Source organism: Sphaerodactylus townsendi, linkage group LG03, assembly GCF_021028975.2.
Source record: "Sphaerodactylus townsendi isolate TG3544 linkage group LG03, MPM_Stown_v2.3, whole genome shotgun sequence".
Classification (NCBI taxonomy): Eukaryota; Metazoa; Chordata; class Lepidosauria; order Squamata; family Sphaerodactylidae; genus Sphaerodactylus; species Sphaerodactylus townsendi.
Window position 1 is genome coordinate 78538451 of NC_059427.1, and position 21564 is coordinate 78560014.

Here is a 21564-nt window from a genome sequence, read left to right on the forward strand (position 1 = left end):
GTGATGAGTCATATTCTCATGACCTCAAACATTTTAGGATTTTCTTTTAGCTGATCAATTATTAAATGAGAGGTTGTTCTCTGGCAGTGTATGTTTTGCATTATTGTTCTGCACTATCTAGATGCTATGATAAGTGATATCCTTCACTGTATGATTCCTTGAACAAAATAAAAAACACCCTCAGATGTGTCCTGTCAATTAGCCATTACTCCTATTTATACTGCTAGTACTTATTAGTATCTGCATGTTATGTTAGCAGTTGCCTTTGTAAATGCTACAAAGTGGTATAAATCTGAGCATGGTGTGCACAGGGCCATCTTTAGATAACCTGCTCTCATTCCAGGCTGGACATCTTCTATATTCCTCTTCTGAGGGATACAAAAGTACAGAACTTATATCTCCCCTTACATTTCTTCCATATCTTACTTTATTGGAGAATCTCTGACTTCTGCCTGTTTCTTTTAACATAAGGGGTGGGATCCTGTCAGCTTTTCTACTAGTAAAAGAGAGAGGAGAATCCGCTTCTGGCTGCTGAAAGAGATTGTGGGGCCAAGAAAGACAAGTGCTGCAGTGAGGAGGGGGATTGGGTAAAATTGAGTGGAAAAGCTAGTAGGATCCATGTCAAAGAAACTATGCCAAGTGGTAAAAACAGTGTATGAAGAAAAAGATATAATCAATCTGTCCTTGCCCATCCAATGTTCCTTATCATTATGCAACTACATAGGTTACTCTTGTGTGAATTCTCTGCTTTTTAGGATATATACATTGAAGGAAGCAAGAGGGTAGTTCATTCACAAGGGATGAATAAGCCAAATATTTTACTCTTTCTTCAAAGTATACATACTTTCAATCCAGTATGGTAACAGGCTCATACTTCTTCATACACCTTTCTTTTTCTCTCTGCAGCCTCACAAAGAATATACCTATCTTTGTGTGCACACTGGCCTTTCCAGGAATTGCGTGTTGCCTTCATGTGTTTGAGCCACGCTATCGCCTTATGATTCGAAGGTGTTTGGAGACTGGCACAAAGATGTTTGGCATGTGTACGTCTGAGAATGGCAAGAGGTAAGAATTTAGGCCGGTGGTCACGGTCTGTTTAATCCTCAACTTTGTGAGATTTTCTTCCCATGTAGAATCCTCACACTCCATGGTTTCAGGATAGATCAGTGGTTTGGATGCCTTCCTGGTATTTAGTCTCCAAATTCTATTCCCTGTCATGTTATGACCTCCATATATTATAGGTGGAAGTCAGGATTTCACCCTTTGAGTGTCCTTTGTAATTTTGCCTGTTCTTTGAATTCACTGAGGTTTTTTTTTCTAGACTGCATTCTTCTTCATAGATTGAAGCAAACAAATCACCCTTTCTAGTTACATCTTGATGATTAGGAAGACTGGAAATGAAGTATAAACGCAAATTGTAATTTGATTCACAATTGAATAAGTTGATGACTCTTCTGGACTCCCCAGTTGTTTAGTGGCCATTGACTTTTATCCTACAAGACTTTTATCCTTCCTCCCCCACTTAGTCACCCTGATGAATTTTTTGTTGACCCTGGTGGGTCAGTAAACTCTCATAAACAGTGTAAGGGTAAAGAAGGGAATAGCAATGGGAGGAGAGTTGAAAACTTGGAGTTCTCCTCCAAGAACAGACATACTCCTCAGTCAATGGAAATACACAATATACAAGCTGTTAAGTGAATCTATTAAAAGTTGTTCTTCACTTGTTTAAGGCATTCATTCTCCTGTATTTACTAGTGGTTCACAGATAAATGCATATATTTTCACACTGCATAAAGGTCACAAGAGTTTTCCTCTTAGTCATTGATTCCCATCATTTCTTGGCTTCTTACTAAGCTCCAAGATCAGTCTAGGCATTTAGACAGGTTTTCTAGCAACAGTGGGAACAGGACAGCAAATCTCAAAGCAGGACAGCAAATCTAAATGGGGATATGGTTTCTACTCTAAAGTGACTCAACTGATGGACTTCATACCACTCAGAGCAGGAAAAGAGCAAAGGGGTACGATTGTTGGTGATGCTACTATTGCCTTTTCAATGAGCAATTAAAGTCCTGGCCAATCATAGCATTAAAGAAAAGCAAAGTGAAGCAGAGTCCCTTAGAAGATAGGTCCAGTCAGGCTGATCTGGCTCATAGAGTCTACCACCTTTAGTTTTTTAGCCTGTCTCTCCCCCATACTGCTTGGGTATAAAAGAACATGGACATGTGCGTGCTAGCTATCATTGGAACCAGGCTGTGTGTAGTATAATAAGGGATGTGTATGCATATGTGTGGCAGAGAGGCAAATTATAGCCTGTCAGATTTTAGCTAAGATTGTAAAGTGACAAGCTGGAGAAAGCCACTGAGAGTTCATGGACTATTGTGTCAGGGCATGCAGGTCCTCTGGTTTTCACCTTCCCTTCGAAACACTATGATATTCTTGTAATCAAAGGCTTGAATTTGTTCTCAATCCTGGATGAAATAACACTTGAAAAATGGATGAACGAGCATTTAATGATTGCATTTGCAAAGTGCAGATTTTCTCACTCAGAACAGTTTTATTGACACCTTTGAATAGAAGATGAATTCCTATTGCTTTAAGACAAGACACAAAATCATCTTTGTTTCCTATCTGTCTCACCGCTTCCTTTTCTAAGGGTGGTAACAATTACTTTCTAACTTTCCAAAATGGCACAGAAGTCATACAAGAATAGATAGTGGTAAGTTTTTGAGTCAGTAAATGCTGTAAATCCCATTCTTCACTTGTCTTCTCTCTGTTTCTTCTCAGTTTTGCTGATTATGGCTGCATGTTGGAGATTCAGAAAACAGATTTCTTGCCTGATGGACGGTCTTTTGTGAACACCATAGGCAAGCGGAGGTTCCAGGTTTTGAGACAGGGACACAAGGATGGTTACAACACTGCTGATATTGAATACCTGGAAGATGAGAAGGTGAATGTTGCCCCAGGGTCTGCCTCACAGAAGCAGTGGCCATAGCAAATTAACATAGTGATGAAATGCTCACAGGCAGACAATTAAATAGCTAGTGACATAAGACCTGAGTAGGTTTGTATAGTGGTTGCAGGTCATAGTCCTTCATGTTGCAATAATTGGAGATTTTATCGGCAGCTGTGTAATCTCCCCCACAACGGTTTATTTACCGGCCTCTTGCCAGTCTAAATGGCCCATGCGGAATGGGCCTTACTGTTTGAACAAAATAAAATGCATTATTTATAACTTAGCAAAGATAATTGTTTTATTTGACATATATATGAAATTTAGAATTACGAATATTTGCTTCTATTTTTAAATAATTGAAATTATACCTAAAATGTGCGAAATACAAACGGTTTCACCCTAAGCTGCCATAGCACTGTACCTTTAATTTTTGCCACCTGAGAGATAGGAAAAAATAAATATATAAAGAAATTCTAACAAAAATACATATATTGCTTGAACAGAAACTCAGAGTCACAGTAGATATGACTGCCAGAATGTTTGGGTAAAACACTGATGTCTTTAATCACATATACTTAAACACACTGTAACATAGTGTTGCCAACATGATTTATATTTATAAAAAACTACTACTGCACACTGTAAATATTTACAGTATGAAGGGTTTTTTTCAGTGCTCCCTAAAATTTCCCATTTTTTTGCACTGGAAAAGCTGGAAAAGTCCTCTGAGGGAAAAAAGAGGGGAAGAATGTGAGTTTCCAAAATTTTCCCTGGTTTTTCACAAGGCCTTTATGTGTCTAAATGAAATAAATTGGCAGGTTCTTTAAAAAAGATGCTGTTTTAATAGAGGAAGGACAAGGATTTGCCGCTGAATACACAAAAACTATCACTCAAAGGTAAAGACATTTTTCATTCTTTATTACTATAACAGAAAAATGGAAATACTTTCTAAAATATTGAGCATTTTATTCTGTATATTGTTTGTTATCAATATTAACATTATATAGATTCACTTATATAGATTAGCTGATGGCCAAACCATTGTCAATAGAAATGTCCATGAACACTTGGAAAGAACTAAAATTTGGTCCAATAAAATGTAGCACTTGTCTGCTTTGTCTTGTTTTGTGTTATCAGTGGGACAATATCAAGTCTGATCCTAAATGACTTTATATCAAATCTTATTGATCATATTTGTTTTTTTTCTCATTTTCTCTTTTCTCCCCTGTTTTCAACTCCAGCTCCAAATCTTTTTTTTTAAGGAGAAAGTGAAGATTATTTCTAAATTGCAGCAATTCAGGAAATTATTGTTCAAATAATGCTTTGACTAAGTTCAGTTGTGGACAACTATGATATTCTAGTGGTTTATTAGACCTTATGTTGGTTCTCAGAGGCTGTTTATTTTCTATTTCATTATCTGTATAGAATTTAATGTGGATGGTCTCTTTTAAATTTTGAAATATAAGCTCTTTGATTCCAGTCTTTGGAGTAATGAAGGGTGTAAGTATATTTTAAATAAACTTGTTGTCTTGCCCAATACATTCAGGTAGAAGCAGAAGAACTGGCTGAGCTCCAGAACTTACATGACTACACATACCAACTAACACAGAGATTTTATGAAAATGGCTGCATGACCTACAGACACAGCTTGGTGCACTATGGCCCCCTTCCTGAGAAGGAGAAGGACATTCAGGTACTTATATATTGGGTATTGACTACGGTTAAAGCATAATGATCTAGAATAAGTAGAACTAAAGGCCAGATGGCTTATTAGAAATGTATAAGGCACAATTTTCAGAAGTACCCATTCTATTTCTTTCTTTTTAAGTGGGTATTTTGTAATTTTTTTGTGCTTAAAACCCCCCTAAGACTCATGTGACTCATGCTTGCCTGTAAATGTCATACGAAGGGTTGAACCAGCAGTCTGTTGGTGCAAGGACCAGCGATCACAAAGACTGCATATTTCCCATGCCATCAGAAGCCCATTCTGATTGCAGAAGATTCCTGGGATCATGGAACTCCACTGCAGTAATAGCCATGCTTCACTAATAGAAGGGGCAGGAAGGGTTTGGTTCCTTAGTCCTTCTCATAACTGCTGGTAGACCAAAGTGGCTATTTCTCATCTGGGGACCAAAACCTCATGAATCCATGTTATCTCATGTTATCTCATGTCAGTTGTGTGGGAGGGGAAAGCAGAGAAGATCCGTTGTTATCAGTGCCTTCCATTGATGTTTCAAATGTATCCAGCCCAAAGTGAGACGCTGTGGTATAACTGTAATGGTATCATCCTCTCGTTCTATCAGACTGTTTCAATAAAGCTGCAGCAGTATATGAAGTGTAAGTTTGCACTGACAGACCTGTCTTCATGGTAGATGAAATGCTTGAACAATTGTTTATATGAGTCGTCAATGAGAAAGTCCTGCCTCTCATTGTCACCTGCCCCATCTCCATAGGCAGAACACAGAGAGCAGAGGTTGAGATGAAGATCTTAACTGTCTGACTAGTCCGTACATGAAAAGGTGATCTTCTTAGTATTAAATTAGTTGAGTTAGTTTTTGATTATTTTCAACTGTGAACTAGACAATTTGTCATTTATTGAAAAAGCAGTTAATAGTGACCTCATTAGATGATTCAGAAGTCTATAGTTGATTTCAAAAGTTACCAGCTTCTCTCTCCAGCTTCTTCCTCCTCACTCTGGACTATGACCCTCAGGCTAAGGACAAGCCCTTTGGCTCATGCCTCATAGGCCCAATGTAAGCAGGAAGAGGGACAAAATCAGTGAGATGTTCCTCAGTTGTCACTAGAATTAGCAAGTTCTTTCCCACTTTCTCAGCTGCCTCTTCTCATTAGACAGCTTTTTACAGAATATCTTTGTCTTAAATAAGCTGAAGACTATCCAGCTGCTTCCTTAAGAACATTAGTTGCCTATGTGTTGTCTGGTTGATCTTGTTTAGTTCCCAATTTGTTAATGGCTATAATTAGAATCTCCTCCTCCTCCTCCTTCTGCCACCAAGTTAATCGAGGTCCAGAATACAGCTGTTATTCCATCCTAAAAGATATAATTTATCAAATGACTGTTTTCTCTAAGAAAGGAATCCTGTAATAATAAATTTAATTTCTACTTTTATTCCAATTATTCATAAGGGCATGATCTATACTAATCATGAACCTATCTTCATTAACAAGGAAGAGATAAAAATATAATAGGATTTAAGAAAATGCCCAACTTTTTGTTTTTCTCTCACTGTTTCAGTCAAATTCTAAAATGGTAAAGAATAATATGGCTCCTGTTACTCACTTCCAAAGTTCGAAAAATGTGTATCTCCAACAATTCTTGTATCCTCTGCTAGTATTCCCCCAAATCTCCTTAATTTTTGACTGCTTTTGTCAGTTTCCAAAGCTCCAGCTATTTTCTTAATTGTGAGGTATTGATTATAATAATGCAAGAATTCAGTTTTTTTCTCTGTTTATTACATAGCATCTTTCCTTACCTTGGCATTCATCTTTAAATTCCTGTAAAGCACACTCTGCAATAACAAGTCTGGCTCCCCTAGTTTTATATTTGAGCAGGAAAAATACAGTTGACCTTTAATCCTCTGCTCAGTAAGTGGTATCCAATTTGTTTCCTGTCAGAAGATAACATCGGCTCGGTTTTTTAAAACAAGAATAGAACTTTTTCTCTTTTAATGGGGTGATTCATTGTGTTTACTTTTGTAAAATTAACTTTATCTGTTACTTATGTTCCCATCTATCCAGAGATGTCTTATTTCTAATCCCATAAAGCTGACACATTCTTTTCCTAGTACTACATCTATTTAAATGAGGTGCTGTATTTAAAATCCCAAGGAATAGATTACTCCACTGGTTGCTTGACATAAGATTTTAAAAAGAGTTTGGTACTGTGGGTAAATTGGTTCCATGCTCTTAAAGAAAGCAGCCCTAACTATGGATGTGGGGATGAAATAAGATCCAGTCTCATCAACAGATGCACTAATTATCTTTATATATTAATCAATGTTCAACCTTGATTCTCAAGTTTCTGGATTTCAGTTGTCCTTGCTGGCTGTGCAAAGACACAGAATCTCTGGCACAAGGAACTTAACATATTTTCTTATGCCTCCTCACTAGGCATCTCCTGATGGACCAGCTTGGTGCTGGTGGCTTGTACTAACCTTGCCCCTTGACGTGACCCGCAAGTTGGCTATCTTTTCTGACACATCTCTGAAGAGCCGCCTCAATCAGCTGAAGAACATTCTGAATGTCATATTGGAAAGCAGCGAATTTAGTAGCTAGCTTTCCAGTGTCATCTTGGGAAGAAAGCTATAACATAAAGGAGTGAATGAACTCTGTTCTGATCCTTTGCCATTTGTCTTGGTGGGGTTGGGGTAAAGCCTTAACTTTTTTCTTCCTCTTTTTGTTCTGTCTGTGTGTATATGTTTTTATTGTAGACCTGACCTCAGCAATATGTAACAATCCAATAAACAGAGACAATGTATGAAACAGCAGTGAGTCCCATTAATATTGGTGCACTATCCACAGAGAGTCTTTAATTGACTTTGCGAAGCAGAAAAAGCAGTAGGACTTGAAGTGAAATTTACCAAAGGTACCTGACTGGTCTGCCTGTCTTGTCCCAAATGAAGAAAACTAGCTGCTTCCCCAAGCAGAAGACACAGAACACTATGACATAGTATATGAGCCTGTGATGTCGTTCTGGCCCCTCATTAGCTTTACATGCCAGATGACAAACGGTTTGCTGACTTCTCCAGCCAGCTTTCTCCCAGGCTTCCAAAGAAGTAATCTCTTCTGTAGGAGTTTCCTCCTCCAGACAAAATAAAACAAGACAAGAAAGCTCCTGGCTTCAAGTTGTTAAGAAAGTCTTCTCAGGTAATCAAGTCTCCTCAGGAAATCAAGAGAGACTGGATCATAGTTTCAAGAAGCCAGACCTCTGAGTATGTTTTCAGCCTTGTTGTCCTGATCAGTTATCTGCTCTCCCTAGCCAACAGCTGGTGCTTGTTATTAGCCATTACCATTAATCACCCTCAGGTGTTTACATTCTAGGAGATAGCCTCCTTTCCTATAGGCAGCGCCCCAACTGGTAGTGCTCGAGGCTGCCATGCAACTCCTACATACATGGTGGCTGCAGTATTTGAACCCTCGGCTATTCTGCAAGAGCAAGATTGTAAGGGTGAGAATCGTTTGTAAAATATCTCTGATTCACCAAACTTACTCCTGTGTGGTCTGTCTCACATGAGATATTGCCCTCCTTATGGACCTTCTTATGAGGAGGCAGCAGTATCAAGGAGATTTTGAGTATGGAGAACTTCAGAGGAACTTTTCCTGTTGCCTCCTAGACTTTACAATTTGTTGGTTCTTTTTAAACAATCAGTTTAAGGAAAGATGGGACTGCCAGTCCATTTTGTGAATGTTTTAGACTTGCCAACCTGCCTGGAGAATTCAAGAACATTTTCTGCTGCCCTTGAGACTTTGCTATCTGTTGGTTTGGGGCTTGGAGCTGGAACTTTTGCAATCTGTCCACCTGCTGTTCCAGTTCTGCAAGAAGATGATCCAGGAGAAAGGGGATTCTAATTTGTCATGTAGTTTTGGCTATTCTGATTGCATGAAATGGAAATGTTTTGTATTTTGGCCTTTGAAATGTAAACTTGTACTTGTAAGGTCTCCTGCTTGCACAAACAGTATGGAGTCTTCAAGTTGAGGTCTCTCTTCACCCATATAAAGCCTACCTAAGGGAGTGGCACTGCTAGAGGCTTGTTTTAAGGAATGAAAACCTCTTGCAACTAAGTGTGGGGATGCTTAGTGCTAGCTATATGGGTTAAGGTAAAATCTTGGATGCACCACCTTTAGGGGTAGGAAATCCTTGGATGTATGTCTCATCTGTTTTAAGTCTGCATATTTTAAGATTGACTCGGGTCTCTTCTTACGTATCTTGAAACACTGTTTTACCTTTAAATATATTATCCTTTTAGGATGTTTGAAGCTCTTAGAGCTTGTCTCTCTGGTTTGGGAGGGTGTGCTGGATAGGATTTATTCCTGAAGCTCCTAGATCTTGTCTCCCTGGTTTGGGGTGTGTGTGCGTGTGTTGGATAGGATTTATTCCTGAAGCTTGTACAGCTTGTCTCCCAGACATGGGAGGGTGTTAATGTTGCTTTCTCGAAAGATAGAAGACAAGGAGCCAGCTGAGAGCACTCCTGTAAACTGCCCAGTTGCTTTTAGGAGGACTGAGTCAGTACTGATTTGAGCAGTAAGGCCAAAATACCTGTGAGACAGGTTGTGATTGGACGGTGCTCAGGTAAAAGAATCAACTGCACTGAGAATGTGCAATGGAACATGTGTTATGCTACTGTGTATGTCCTATGTATGTATTGTTGTCTCAAATGTCCTTGTAGAAGGGAAAAGTTTCTTTTTTTCTGGTTTTTGACTGGACGCAGACGACAGATGTTTCTCATCTGCCCTCTGCATGGGAGGGTGTATGTAGGAGTTGCATGGCAGCCTCGAGCACTACCAGTTGGGGCGCTGCCTGTAGGAAAGGAGGTTATCTCCTAGAATGTAAACACCTGAGGGTGATTAATGGTAATGGCTAATAACAAGCGCCAGCTGTGGGCTAGGGAGAGCAGATAACTGATCAGGACAACAAGGCTGAAAACATACTTGGAGGTCTGGCTTCTTTATTATCCAATCCCTCTTGATTACTTGAGGAGACTTTCTTGGTTCCTAAATAAAAAGGCTGTTGGACTTTCTCATCATTTGGTATCCGGGAGCTTACTTGTCTTGCTTTATTTGTCTGGAGGAGGAAACTCCTACAGAGGAGATTATTCCTTTGGAAGCCTGGTAGAAAGCTTGTTGGTGAAGTCAGCAAGCTGTTTATCATCTGGTGTGCAAAGCTGCTGAGGGGCCAGAACGACATCACAGGCTCATACACATGGATATTATAAATGAGTTCTGTGCATGCCAGATAGACTCTGCCCCAAAGCACACTTCTGTTTAAGCAAGGACTCAGTGAAACCTGTTGATCTTATGCAAATAAAACTTTTAGAAGAGCTGCACAGCAAAGACTAGCATGCATGGGACTCATTCATAGGATCTAAGCCACAGTGATTTCCTTTGTCTTTTTTTAATTTAATGGTTGTTCTGAAGGTTCTTTCCAAGGCTTTGTACAATATATACAGGAAGTCCAATTTGAGTTACTGTTAGAAGTATCAGCAAAGGAGAAGGAAAAGCAACTTCTGTATGATCCATAAAGATCATGATCATCTAAGTTTGGAGGTAGAGTGGGAAAATAAATGTCTTCTACAAATACCATTTCTACAACGCCAATTCCATAATACCTTAATGAGCATAAAGCCACCATGTACATCTGTGGTGTAATCACAATTTAAACATTTACTATAGTTAAATTAGACAGTAAGTAGAGAAAAAATGCTAGTGAGCTGTGTGTAGAACTAACTTTGCTCAATAAAAGATACAACCACATTATTTGGAGGTACTCAAACAATGCAGCTCAGCTAGTGTGTTGAAGGTTAATTTTATTCCATCCTCAAAGGTTAAATAGATGTCAGAAGAACAGTTTGATAACCCAACAAAAATAAAATTGTGGGACACATTCCCATAAGATGTACTGAAGGATTAAATGAAACTTCTAAAGTATTTTAAAAAGAAGAGTTTGTTTTTATACCCTGCTTTTCTCTACCTTTGTGGCATCTTAAAGTGGCTTACAACCACAATACTTTCCCCTCCCAACGACACATTGGGAGGTGGGTGGGGCTGAGAGTGTCCAAAGAGAATTGTGACTAGTCCAAGGTCACCCAGCAGGCTGCATGTGGAGCAGTGGGGACACAAACCCAATTCACCAGATAAGAGTTTGCTGCTCATGAGAAGGGGTGGGTGCTCCAGACTAGAGTCCGCCTCTCTTAACCACTGCAACACCACATGAATTATCATGAAATGTTGAAACAGCAATCCAACTACATTGAAGGAAGTGTATATCAACTATGTGTAGACAAACGAATCCATAAATTGGGACCTGAGTAGAGTTTTGTTTACAAAAGCTCCATTCTGTGTAACTTTTAAATGCTAAGAAATAATGGTTTGTATGCAAAAATGTTTTTGTAAACAGCACCAATTTATTTTTTCCCCCAACACAAAGTTTTCAGATAGTTTACCTGATGGTCAGCAGCTGGATTGGGAACTGTACGGGTTTGGGAAATGGTTTTGGAGATGGAGCCCGTAGTGGCTTATCTGGATGACTGTCTTGTTCCTTAATGTAACTTTTCTGCAAACAAGTTCACTAAGTGGTCTTACAGAAGCTATCCTTTCTCAGCCTCTTATAAACTATGTTTATTTACTTAATTTACTTATTTTAATTTACTTAATTTATACCCCACCTTTCTCCCCAGTGAAGACCCAAAGTAGCTTGCATAGTTCTCATCTTCCATTTTATCCTCAACCCTGTAACAACCCTGTAAAAGTATGTGTATGACTGGCTCACCCAGCAACCATCTGTGGCAGAGTGGGGTTAGTCTGGGAGCCTAAATATTACACCATAGTGTACATATGTGATCATTCTCATATGGGAAGGATAGCGGTACTCTACCTCATAGGGCTTTGGTTAAGGATTATGTGACCATGTGAAGTGCTCTGAACAGTAGACATGCTATGTAAATATTATGGTCAATTATTATTCCATAGTACCTGAAAATAATGTTTAGAATATAATTGGAATGTATCAATATCTCTGCCAATTTTGTCATGCTCGTATCAATTGTTTATTTCTCTGCTTTCTTCCAAATTCATAAGGTCCCAATAACAAAAGATGTCAAATGTCTTTAAAAGGGTTTGGTCATTTGCTTCTGTTCACTGTGCAAATGTCTCTGTTTCAATCTGGAATTAAATACCAAATCTAAGTAGATTTTAAAATATCCTTCCTGGAGATAGCTACAGTATCTGTCTAACTCAAGTTTTTCATGCCATCCACTGATGTGTGTGTGTGCGTGTGTGTGTGTGTGTATGCCCGATGTCTCTTTAAAACAGCTACCACAGGACAGTTGGGCTGTTTTCAGTTCAGCCTCATCTGTTATGACAAAAGGACCATGGTACTGACATTAGTGCTGACATTTCATTTGACCATGGGAGCATAAGTAAGAAGGGTGTGCTGGCAACAAATGGGATGAGTGAGTCTTCTTATATAGTTGCTACTGCTTGTTCCAGAAGGTGTTCAGAATGACAATATGAAAGGAGCACCTGAAGCGACTGATACATGCATAGGTTTCTTTACACAAGAAAACACCTTTTGGCTGGAAAGTGCAGCTTTTTCAATAATGCTTTTGCATTCTTGCTGGCCAGCATGAAGGCTCAGGCCAAGGAGGAGCTGTGTTTTTTAAAGTAGGCCCAGAGGCCCTTTCCGCACATGGGTGGAAACGAGCCTTCACCGGCATAATTTATGCTGATAGAGGCTCTGGGACCTTTCACGAGCAGCCCCCACTCCCCCCCCCTCCCAGCCGGAGAGGCGGCCAGTGGTGGGATTAAAAAATTTTAACAACAGGTTCCAATGGTGGTGGGATTCAAATAATTAATTAAAAAGTATTTTAAAAATATTTTTAATATCACTTTTTTATTTTAAGTATTAAAAATATTAACACTTTAACAAATTTTAAGTATTAAAATATTAACACTTCAAAGTATTAAAAATATTAACACTTAATAAAATATTTTAAGTATTAAAAAAGTGATATTTAAAATTTCAACAACAGGTTCTACAGAACCTTTGGAACCCCCTGAATCCCACCTCTGAAGTCGCCTCTCGGTCAGAAAGAGGACCTAACCCCATCCCCTTCCCTTTCCTCCCTTGCATGCCATCCCTCACTCCCTCCCTTCCCTTGCATGCCACCCCTCCCTTCCCTTCCCCTCCCTCCGCTAAGGTGGGTGGGCCATGTCCAGATGCCGGGCCCCATCCCCTTCCCTTCCCTCCCTTGCATGCCATCCCTCCCTTCCCTTCCTCTCCCTCCTACTATCAGATCCTCTGAAGATGCCAGCCACAGATGCAGGCGAAACGTCAGGAGAGAATGCTGCTAGAACACGGCCATACAGCCCGGAAACCACACAGCACCCTCCCCTCCTTTGCATGCCACCCCTCACCCCCTCCCTTCCCTTTTCCCCTCCCCTCCCTCCGCTAGGGTGGGTGGGCCATGTCCAGATGCCGGGCCCCCTCCCTCCCCTCCTTTGCATGTCACCCCTCACCCCCTCCCTTCCCTTTCCCCTCCTCTCCCTCACTCCCCTTCCCTTGCATGCCACCGCTCCTTTCCTTCCCCCTCTCTCTGCTAGGGTGGGTGGGCCAGATCCAGATGCCGGGCCCCCTCCCCTTCCCTTGCATGCCACCCCACCTTCCCCTCCCCCTCCCTCCGCTAGGGTGGGTGGGCCATGTCCAGATGGCCATGTCCCCATCCCCTCCCCTCCCTTGCATGCCATCCCTCACTCCCTCCCCTCCCTTGCATGCCACCCCTCCCTTCCCTTCCTCTCCCTCCGCTAGGGTGGGTGGGCCATGTCCAAATGCCGGGCCCCCTCCCTTGCATGCCACCCCTTACTCCCTCCCTCCCCTCCCTTGCATGCCACCCCTTCCCCTCCCCCTCCCTCTGCTAGGGTGGGTGGGCCATGTCCAAATGCCGGGCCCCTTCCCTTGCATGCCACCCCTTCCTCCCTTCCTCCCTCCCCTCCCTCCCCTCCCTTGCTTGCCACCCCTTCCCCTCCCCCTCCCTCTGCTAGGGTGGGTGAGCCATGTCCAAATGCCGGTCCCCCTCCCTTGCATGCCACCCCTTACTCCCTCCCCTCCCTCACTACGGGGACTAATGAAAGGAAATAGTGGAGATGCTGGCAGGGGATGATGGGAACTGTAGTCCATAACATCTGGAGGGCCACGAGTTTGACACCTGTGTGTTAAGTCCTCAGGAATAGGGCACCCATTGTCTGCAGATGCAGATGCACCCCCCAGCTGGGTCTCCGAAGAGATCATACTGTCAAGAAAAGTCCTTGATAAAAGTTGCAAAAGAAGAAGGTGAAATTCCAGCAATTCCACCTGTGTAAGCACAATCCCCTCTATATCTGAGGGACTTGGAGGCCCAAATCCCACTTCCAGCTGGGAAACAGTGAATGACTCCAGCTGCTGGGCTCAGCTCCTCCCTTCTGCTTCAGTGCACTGTGTGGCTGTGCCAATCCACATTTCTACAGCTGCTCTGCCCTTTGCTGCAGCAGTTAAGCATGGTCCATGCTTCCCACCGCTATCTTCATGTTACATTCTGTGGACTTCCTGCTTTTCTCTGTTTCAAAGATTATAAATACAAGAGGATGTGGAACAGCCTCTGAAAGGAAACTGCCCTCTCAGCTACATGATCTCTCATTATTCTGTGACACTAAGTGAACTTTTCTGAATAGAAAAGTGTTGTAATCATTCCATTTTGCTCCGAGTTCATTTGAAGTCAAGCCTTTTTGATTCCCTGCTGCCCTAATTATTTTTCCCTTGTCAAATTATTTTTTTAGTATTGCACTTGTATGTGTTAGTCATGTTCTCATATCCATAAAAATCAAGACTTAAAGAGCTTCATGCTATGTGCTTTGCTTACACTATTCTTTGTCCTAGCATAGAAAAATGTACATGATGCAACTACATGATGCAACTAGGTTTCTCTTTTTCAAGCTGACAGATGCTTGTATAGTCCAAAACAGGTTGCATAGGCCAAAACTTCACCCCTGCTCGGAGCTAAGGAGGAAACAGGAACTTAGGCAACTAGAATGAGTGTGGTAGAGAACTCATGACAAAGCCAACAAGAGCGTCTTATAGGACACTTATGAAAGCCTATGAGATGGCAGTGAAGTCTGTGAAAAAAGAATATTATGTGGTCAGCATTACACTCACCAACTCTTGCCCAACTAGGCCTTGACAGCTCTACCTGCAAATCCATAGATTATGAGATTTGGAACTGAGCTGCGAGGTGTTTGCAAGCTTTTTAGCAGATAAGTCTTATTGCTCTGCCAAGACCTCTCTACCAATTTGGGTGCAATTAGTAAACTGGATGCTCCTTGTCCATCTTCAGGTCCTATTCTGGACCAATTCAGCCACCTTTCCCAAGATGATGTTGACAGAATCCTGGCAGCTGTGAAACCTGGAGGATGCAGTGGTCCTGGACTAATTTCAACCGAGCTTCTGCCCTGGCATGGGATGGAGGTGGCTTTGATTGCCCTTACAGTTGACCCTCAGAGGCAACTGGATTGAGGCAGATCAGCGTTGCTGTTATTGCTCCATATGACAGCCACATTTAACCTAGTCAGTCTTGATCTTTTGTCTCACCACCTTGCTGACACTGAGATATGTGGGACAGCCTTGCAGTGGCTGTGTTAATTTCTCAGGAGTTGGGGACGGCAAGTAAGGATTGGGGGGAGGACCTCAGAATGCAATTTGTTGGTGTGTGGGTCTCACAAGGGGCAATCCTCTCACCGATGTTATTGAACATCTCTCTACACTCTCTTGCCCAGTTGGTCCATCACTCCAGCACTTTCAATTGGTTGACGCAGATGACATTCAGCCATGTTAAGAATATATTAAGAATTGTTATGTTGTTCTGATGTATGATGTTGATTATGCTTTGTTATGAGGGTTGTTATAATATGTTATTATGTTGATTATGTGGAGTATTGCTGATATTGAAATATTGTCCATGGTTTATTGATTGTTGTTCATTACTGATGTTGCTGATGTTATGACCATTGTATATGTACTGTATTATTATCTTGTTGTGTGCCACCCTGAGTCTTTCAGGGGAGGGCAGTATAGAAATGAAACATAACATAACATCTGCTGATAGGTAGCTGGCCTGGTGCTGCCTCAAATTCCTTGGCTAGTTGTTTGGAGGTTGTGGTGAAGTGGCTACAGCAGAATTGGCTGAAGTTAAATCCATCCAAGACAGAGGTCCTGTGGCTCAGCCAGGAAGGTGCAGAGGGGGATGGCCAACTTCCAACCCTTGATGGTATGCGATTAATACCTATGCTCACCATCAAGAGTTTAGGCGTGATCCTGGATGCCTCCTTGTCTATGGAGGCACAGGTCACAAATGTAGCCTGTCTGGCATTTTACCATCTGCACCAGGTGAGTACTGGCATCCTATCTTTCCCAACCTGATTCAGCCACAGTGATCCATGCAACAGTAACCTCTATGCTGGACTACTGCAACTTCCTCTATGCAGGGTTGTCCTTGAGGCTTTTTCAGAACCTCCAGCAAGTGCCGAATGCAGCAGCATCTGTCCTCCTGGGAACCCCATGGAGGACACACATCAGAAACATACCTAAACAAAATGGTGTCTGGGGCAAGAACTTAAATGGTGCCCCCTGGATCCCCAAATTTGCTCCCTCCCCCCAAATTGTGCCCCTACCACCTTGCGCCTGGCCTCTCCTGCAGGCCTGGTGCTTGGTGGGCCCAAAGTTGGTGAGTGCGACCCCAACATGGAGGGAACAACCACGTGCTGTGCCGCAGGAGAGGCCAGGTGCAACGATCCAGACATTGCCTGGTTCCCCCCGCCTCACGTGATTAGATGGTGTGCACTTGGGGACATGTGACACCACACGTCCCCATGGGCCTCTGGCACGCATCAGTCAACTGCACTGGCTCCAGGTGGATTACTGAATTGGATTCAAGGTTTTGGTGCTAACTTTTAAAGACCTAAACAGTCTGGGGCCTACCTATCTGTGGGACTGCTTCTTTCAATACAACTACCAAAGAGTGTTATGCTTGGCTAACAACTTGCTGGTGATCCCTAGCCAAGAAACTGTTCAGCTGTCCTTGACCATGACCAGAGCCTTTGCAGCTCTGGCCCCAACCTGGTGATATGCCCTGTCAAGGAAGACCCGGGCCCTGCAAAACCTGGTATAATTTCACAGGGCCTGTAAGACTGAGCTGTTCTACCAGGCTTGTGATTCAGGATATTAAATTCTACCTACTGGCTTCTCTTTCCCCTCTCCTTCCTTGCTCCACTTTTCTTCCCTCCCAGTGTTCCTATTACTGGTGTGAATGATGGTTTTAAAGGGTATAGTTTTTTTTAACAATTATTCCTTAGTTGAGATTATGGCACCAAAACATAGTTGTGGATTTATTGCTTTTAAGTTGCTAATGATAGGGAGCAGCGGCCTGTAAAATACATAAAATTTTAAAAAATAAAATGTTTATGGCCTTATGACAGGGAAAGAATTGAGACACCAAGAAAGTGGCAATAAATCAAGAATATTTCCAAGGTGTGAAGAAGCCATGCTAGGTACAGGTTGGATGTTATATCTTGAGTTAGATATGATTCCATAGTATACATTTGAGTGGGATTTACTTCCCAATTTCTAATTTGCAATGAAATCTACTTCCACTAGGTGTCATTGCAGAACAGAGCACTTCACAGACAAAGAAGCAGTAGAACACAGATTAAGAGCACTCGCAATTTTATCAGTTCAAGTACTTAATATTTTGGTTTTGAACTAACTCATCAAGTCTTCTACCTCATCAAGCTGTGAACGATTTTACAGATGCATCTGTTTGGGTGCACAAAGATGAATACTTTATATATATAAATGTATATGACGATAGCAAAACTTTTTAAAGAAATGAATATTTCTTCCACTGAAATGTTTGTTTGACATATCAGATAACAGAAGAGTGATGTGTAAGCATACAGCAACATGAAATAAGGTCCAACAGTTAAGATGGAATTATTAACCCAGAGATGTTCTGGGCTATTTGCATGAGTGAATGATTAATAATCTGCCAAGTGTACATACCTTACCACTGCATGACTGCTCAGCTTTCCTGTTCTCGAATCACCTAACCATCTGCAAGTCATCAGCTGTTAAATAATTAAGTGAAATACATTCATGTATGGATGCGTGATCTTGTGGATTAGTTAAGAAAAATGAAGCTGAGAATAGGAGGTAATGAATAGTTCTCACAGTGGAGCGAAATAAGCATAGAAGTTCCACAGGGACGAGGGCTGTTCAGTTTGTTCACAAACAAGCTGGAATCAAGGATTGACAGCACAGTGGCTAAGTCTGTGATTGATACCAAACAATTCAAGACAGCGAGATTCACAGGGAGTGCTGTGTGGAGTTCCAAATTGTCCTCTAAGATGATGTACACTGGCGTAAAAAACCCTACCATTAAGCATACCCTGACGAGGTCTGAACTGGCAGCATCCAATGAGAAAAAGGTCTGATAATAGCTTGATAAAAATTAGGGGTAAGCACTGGGGGTTTTTTTATCCAGTATTTTTCAAATTAAAAAATGATAGTCCTGGAAACTTTCAAGAAAACTGTAAAAACTGATTTTGAAAAGCAGCTTTGGTGGGGAGGAAGAGGGTTGAAATTTTTCAGGTCTATTAGACCTGAATCCCAGAATTCCTGTGACCTGACCTTCTAGCTCCCCATGGAGCTGGGAGGCAGCAGCATTGGTGGAAGGTCCGAACCAGCCAAAATCATGCTGATTTTTTTTTGGCATAAAGGTCAGATGCCTTTAATCTGCAGCTTTCTGGGGGGTAAACCAGTGGTAGGATTCAAATAATTTAACAACTGGTTCCGAATGGTGGATTAGAACCAGATCTCTGAACTAGACAAAACATTAGCTACCAGTTCTACCGAATAGGTACAAATAGGCTGAATCGCACCACTGGGTAACCCCTCCCAATGCCTTATTGGTATTTTTTTTCTGTTCGGCTGTAATCAAATGCCTACACCTAATGGAAATCTCTGTTATGTGTACAACATCAGTGAAAAAAGCATTTATACCTTTCTTCTCTTCCCAATGAGAACATAAAGTGGCTTGGAATATTTTACTCTCCTCCATTTATTCTCTCAGCAAAAAACAACTGAGGTGAGCCAATGACTAGCCTAAGGTGACCCGAGCAAGTTTTCATGGCACACGGATTCAAATGTCGGTCATCCAGATCATAGTCCAATATTTTAATGACTAGCAGCTCTTTGCTAGGAGTTTGTAGGAAAGACAGTAAAAACAAAATGGCTAGCATTGTTGTCCCTGTATAGATCTATGGAGGATTGCTTTAATTGTGTAAAGTTCTGGTCATCACATCTATAGAATTGGAAAAGGTGAAGAAAATGGCAATTAAAATGATCATGGGGTTTGGGTAGCTCCTTACACAGTTTAAAGAAAACATGACTAAATGGAGACAGAAATATAGAGCTGGAAGGGATCTGAAGGCTCATCTTGTCTAACCCCCATGCACACTGCAGGAAATTCACATATGCCTTCCTTCCCCTCTCACTTCCCAGTGACCTCTGATTTATGGCATGAGAAAGAAAAAAAAGTCTCCAGGATCCCTGGCCAATCTGGATGGAGGAAACTTCCTTGCTGACCCCAAAGTGGAAACTGGCATCACCCTAAGCACACAAGAAAGGACTACAAAATCTGAGCACTGATTCATCCCTTCCTGCTCTCCCCAGTAGCGTAGCACCAAGGGGATGGGGTGTGTGCGACACGTCCAGGAGCGGACGGGGGCATGGCAGGGGTGCAGGGCGCACAGGTGCCCTGGGCGCAGTTCCCCCTCACTCCACCCCTGGCTCTCCCTCTGATTATCTGTCTAAGTCAGTGGTGGCGAACCTTTGGCACTCCAGATGTTATGGACTACAATTCCCATCAGCCCCTTCCAGCATGGCCAATTGGCCATGTTGGAAGGGGCTGATGGAAATTGTAGTCCATAACATCTGGAGTGCCAGAGGTTCACCACCACGGGTCTAAGTTCACAGAATCAGTCTTGATGCCATCTAGGCTCTGCTTAAAAACCTCCAAAAAAGGAGAACCCACTACCTCTTGAGCTCTTGAAGAAGCCTGTTCCACTGAGGCATGGCTGTGATTGTCAGGGAATTCTTTCTAATGTTTAGACAAAAACTCCTTACTACACAGAAACCAACATACTATTAGGATGGGGCCTCCAAAGACAGCTATACCATTATAATGTTATGAAACAGGAGTTTACAAACTGTGATCCCAAGAAGTCCAAGAAGATATTTTGAGGCTTGTCAGAGGTTCCTGGTTGTGTGTGTGTGTGGGAGGGGGGGGGGGGATAACAGTGGAAAATCTTCCTTCATATACCATTGCAGACTTTCCCCTGAAATGGGAAAAACCCAACAAAATGCAACAGAGGTTTATAAAATCAGGAGTAAATTCAGGACAGATAACTTGTTTTATATCATGCATAATTATAATGAACTGCCCCAGGATGTAGTGATAGGCACTAATTTAGGTGGTGGTGAAAGGGAATTAGCTACATTCATTAAGAGTTATGGATCATCATGATTAAATAAAACCTCCATGAGCAAAGTCAGTAGATCTCCAAATAGTGCTGGGGAGGGACAGCAAAAAGGACAGGTGTCAGCCTCTGGGGACAGTAGTGGACACTGTGTACTTTGCCAGATAAACCATCAGGATCAATTATGATAAAAAGGAAGTGCAGCTGAGTAGCTTTCCATATGTCTCAATAAGGCTTCCAGTTTAGGATGTAGAAGAGGACAATATGCTTACACCATAGATCACAGCACTGGTACAGATTACAGATCAAGTTGAAATATGAAAATAATACCAGTTCATTTCATTACCATCAGTAAATCAGTAAATCAGAATAAGAATAAAACACAAGAAGGATAACAAGCCTAAATTAATAGATACCTGCTAGCAATAAGGAGGAGGTTAACTTTTCACATAGTTGAGAAGCTGGCCCTGGTCTACTAGTGGTCAGGAGCACATACTTGTGTGCAATGGCAAGTGACTTGGATTCATGGAGGGAAGGATTTCTGTGGTTTTGATGTTTCCCTTCTCCTGTTGTAGCCTGAAATGCTCAAAAAGCACATCTAATTAGATCAACAGGACTTGCATGAACATCCAGATGTGCATATGCATCAGCAGCATGTGGAAGACTGATGCAGATCTCTCTGAATAGAGTTCATTTGCTGAATTTATTCACTTTGACAGTGCATGGTCTTTACTGTATTGTTTTCAATAAGAAGTGAATTGAGGAAGCAAGATATCTGTCTCTCTGTGTGTGTTTCCTCGCTTTCTCCAAACTACTGACTCAATTCTGAGTCATACATTGTTTCGGTGCCAATATGCATCTGTTTCAGGTGACTAGCATCATTGCTCTAGAATTCAGAAGCCTCTCTTTCTGAATTTGAGTGGCTGCCTCTCCTCAAACACATTGAAAGCTTCTTTTCCTTTCATGTATGAAAGGCCCAATAGCCACTCCTTCAAAGCCATGGGCAAAATGAGCATCGGAAGTAGAAATTTACAGGCTGCCAAGGGCTGTCTCTTTGTTCTTCCATTTTAACTGTACTCTCAGCTTTGTTCTACTGAGGTCAACACAAAATAGAGAGAGAGGTTATTTTTCTAATGCCATAGGCTTGAAAAGTGCCTGTTAAAAGAATTAAAGAAAAACACAGCTCCCCATTCTTTCCTTGTATTAGAACCAGGCACACGTTAATAGCATCTTATGCTTGGTTGCTTATCTATAATTACAGCGACGCCTCTTTTCCTTACCTTTTCTCATACTCCAAATAAATTGCTCAAGTTTTT

General features: G+C 41.6%; 1 protein-coding gene across 1 annotated transcript in view; it reads left to right on the forward strand.

The window, feature by feature from the left end:
• LOC125429686 (LON peptidase N-terminal domain and RING finger protein 1-like) overlaps positions 1–7453 on the forward strand; it is a 31159-nt gene extending 23706 nt beyond the window's left edge. The window contains exons 9-12 of the mRNA XM_048491008.1: positions 907–1065; positions 2785–2947; positions 4500–4646; positions 7082–7453. Coding sequence (XP_048346965.1) covers positions 907–1065; positions 2785–2947; positions 4500–4646; positions 7082–7246 — 634 coding nt within the window. The 3' untranslated portion in view covers positions 7247–7453. The remainder of the gene's footprint in view (positions 1–906; positions 1066–2784; positions 2948–4499; positions 4647–7081) is intronic.
• Positions 7454–21564: the final 14111 nt, after the last annotated feature.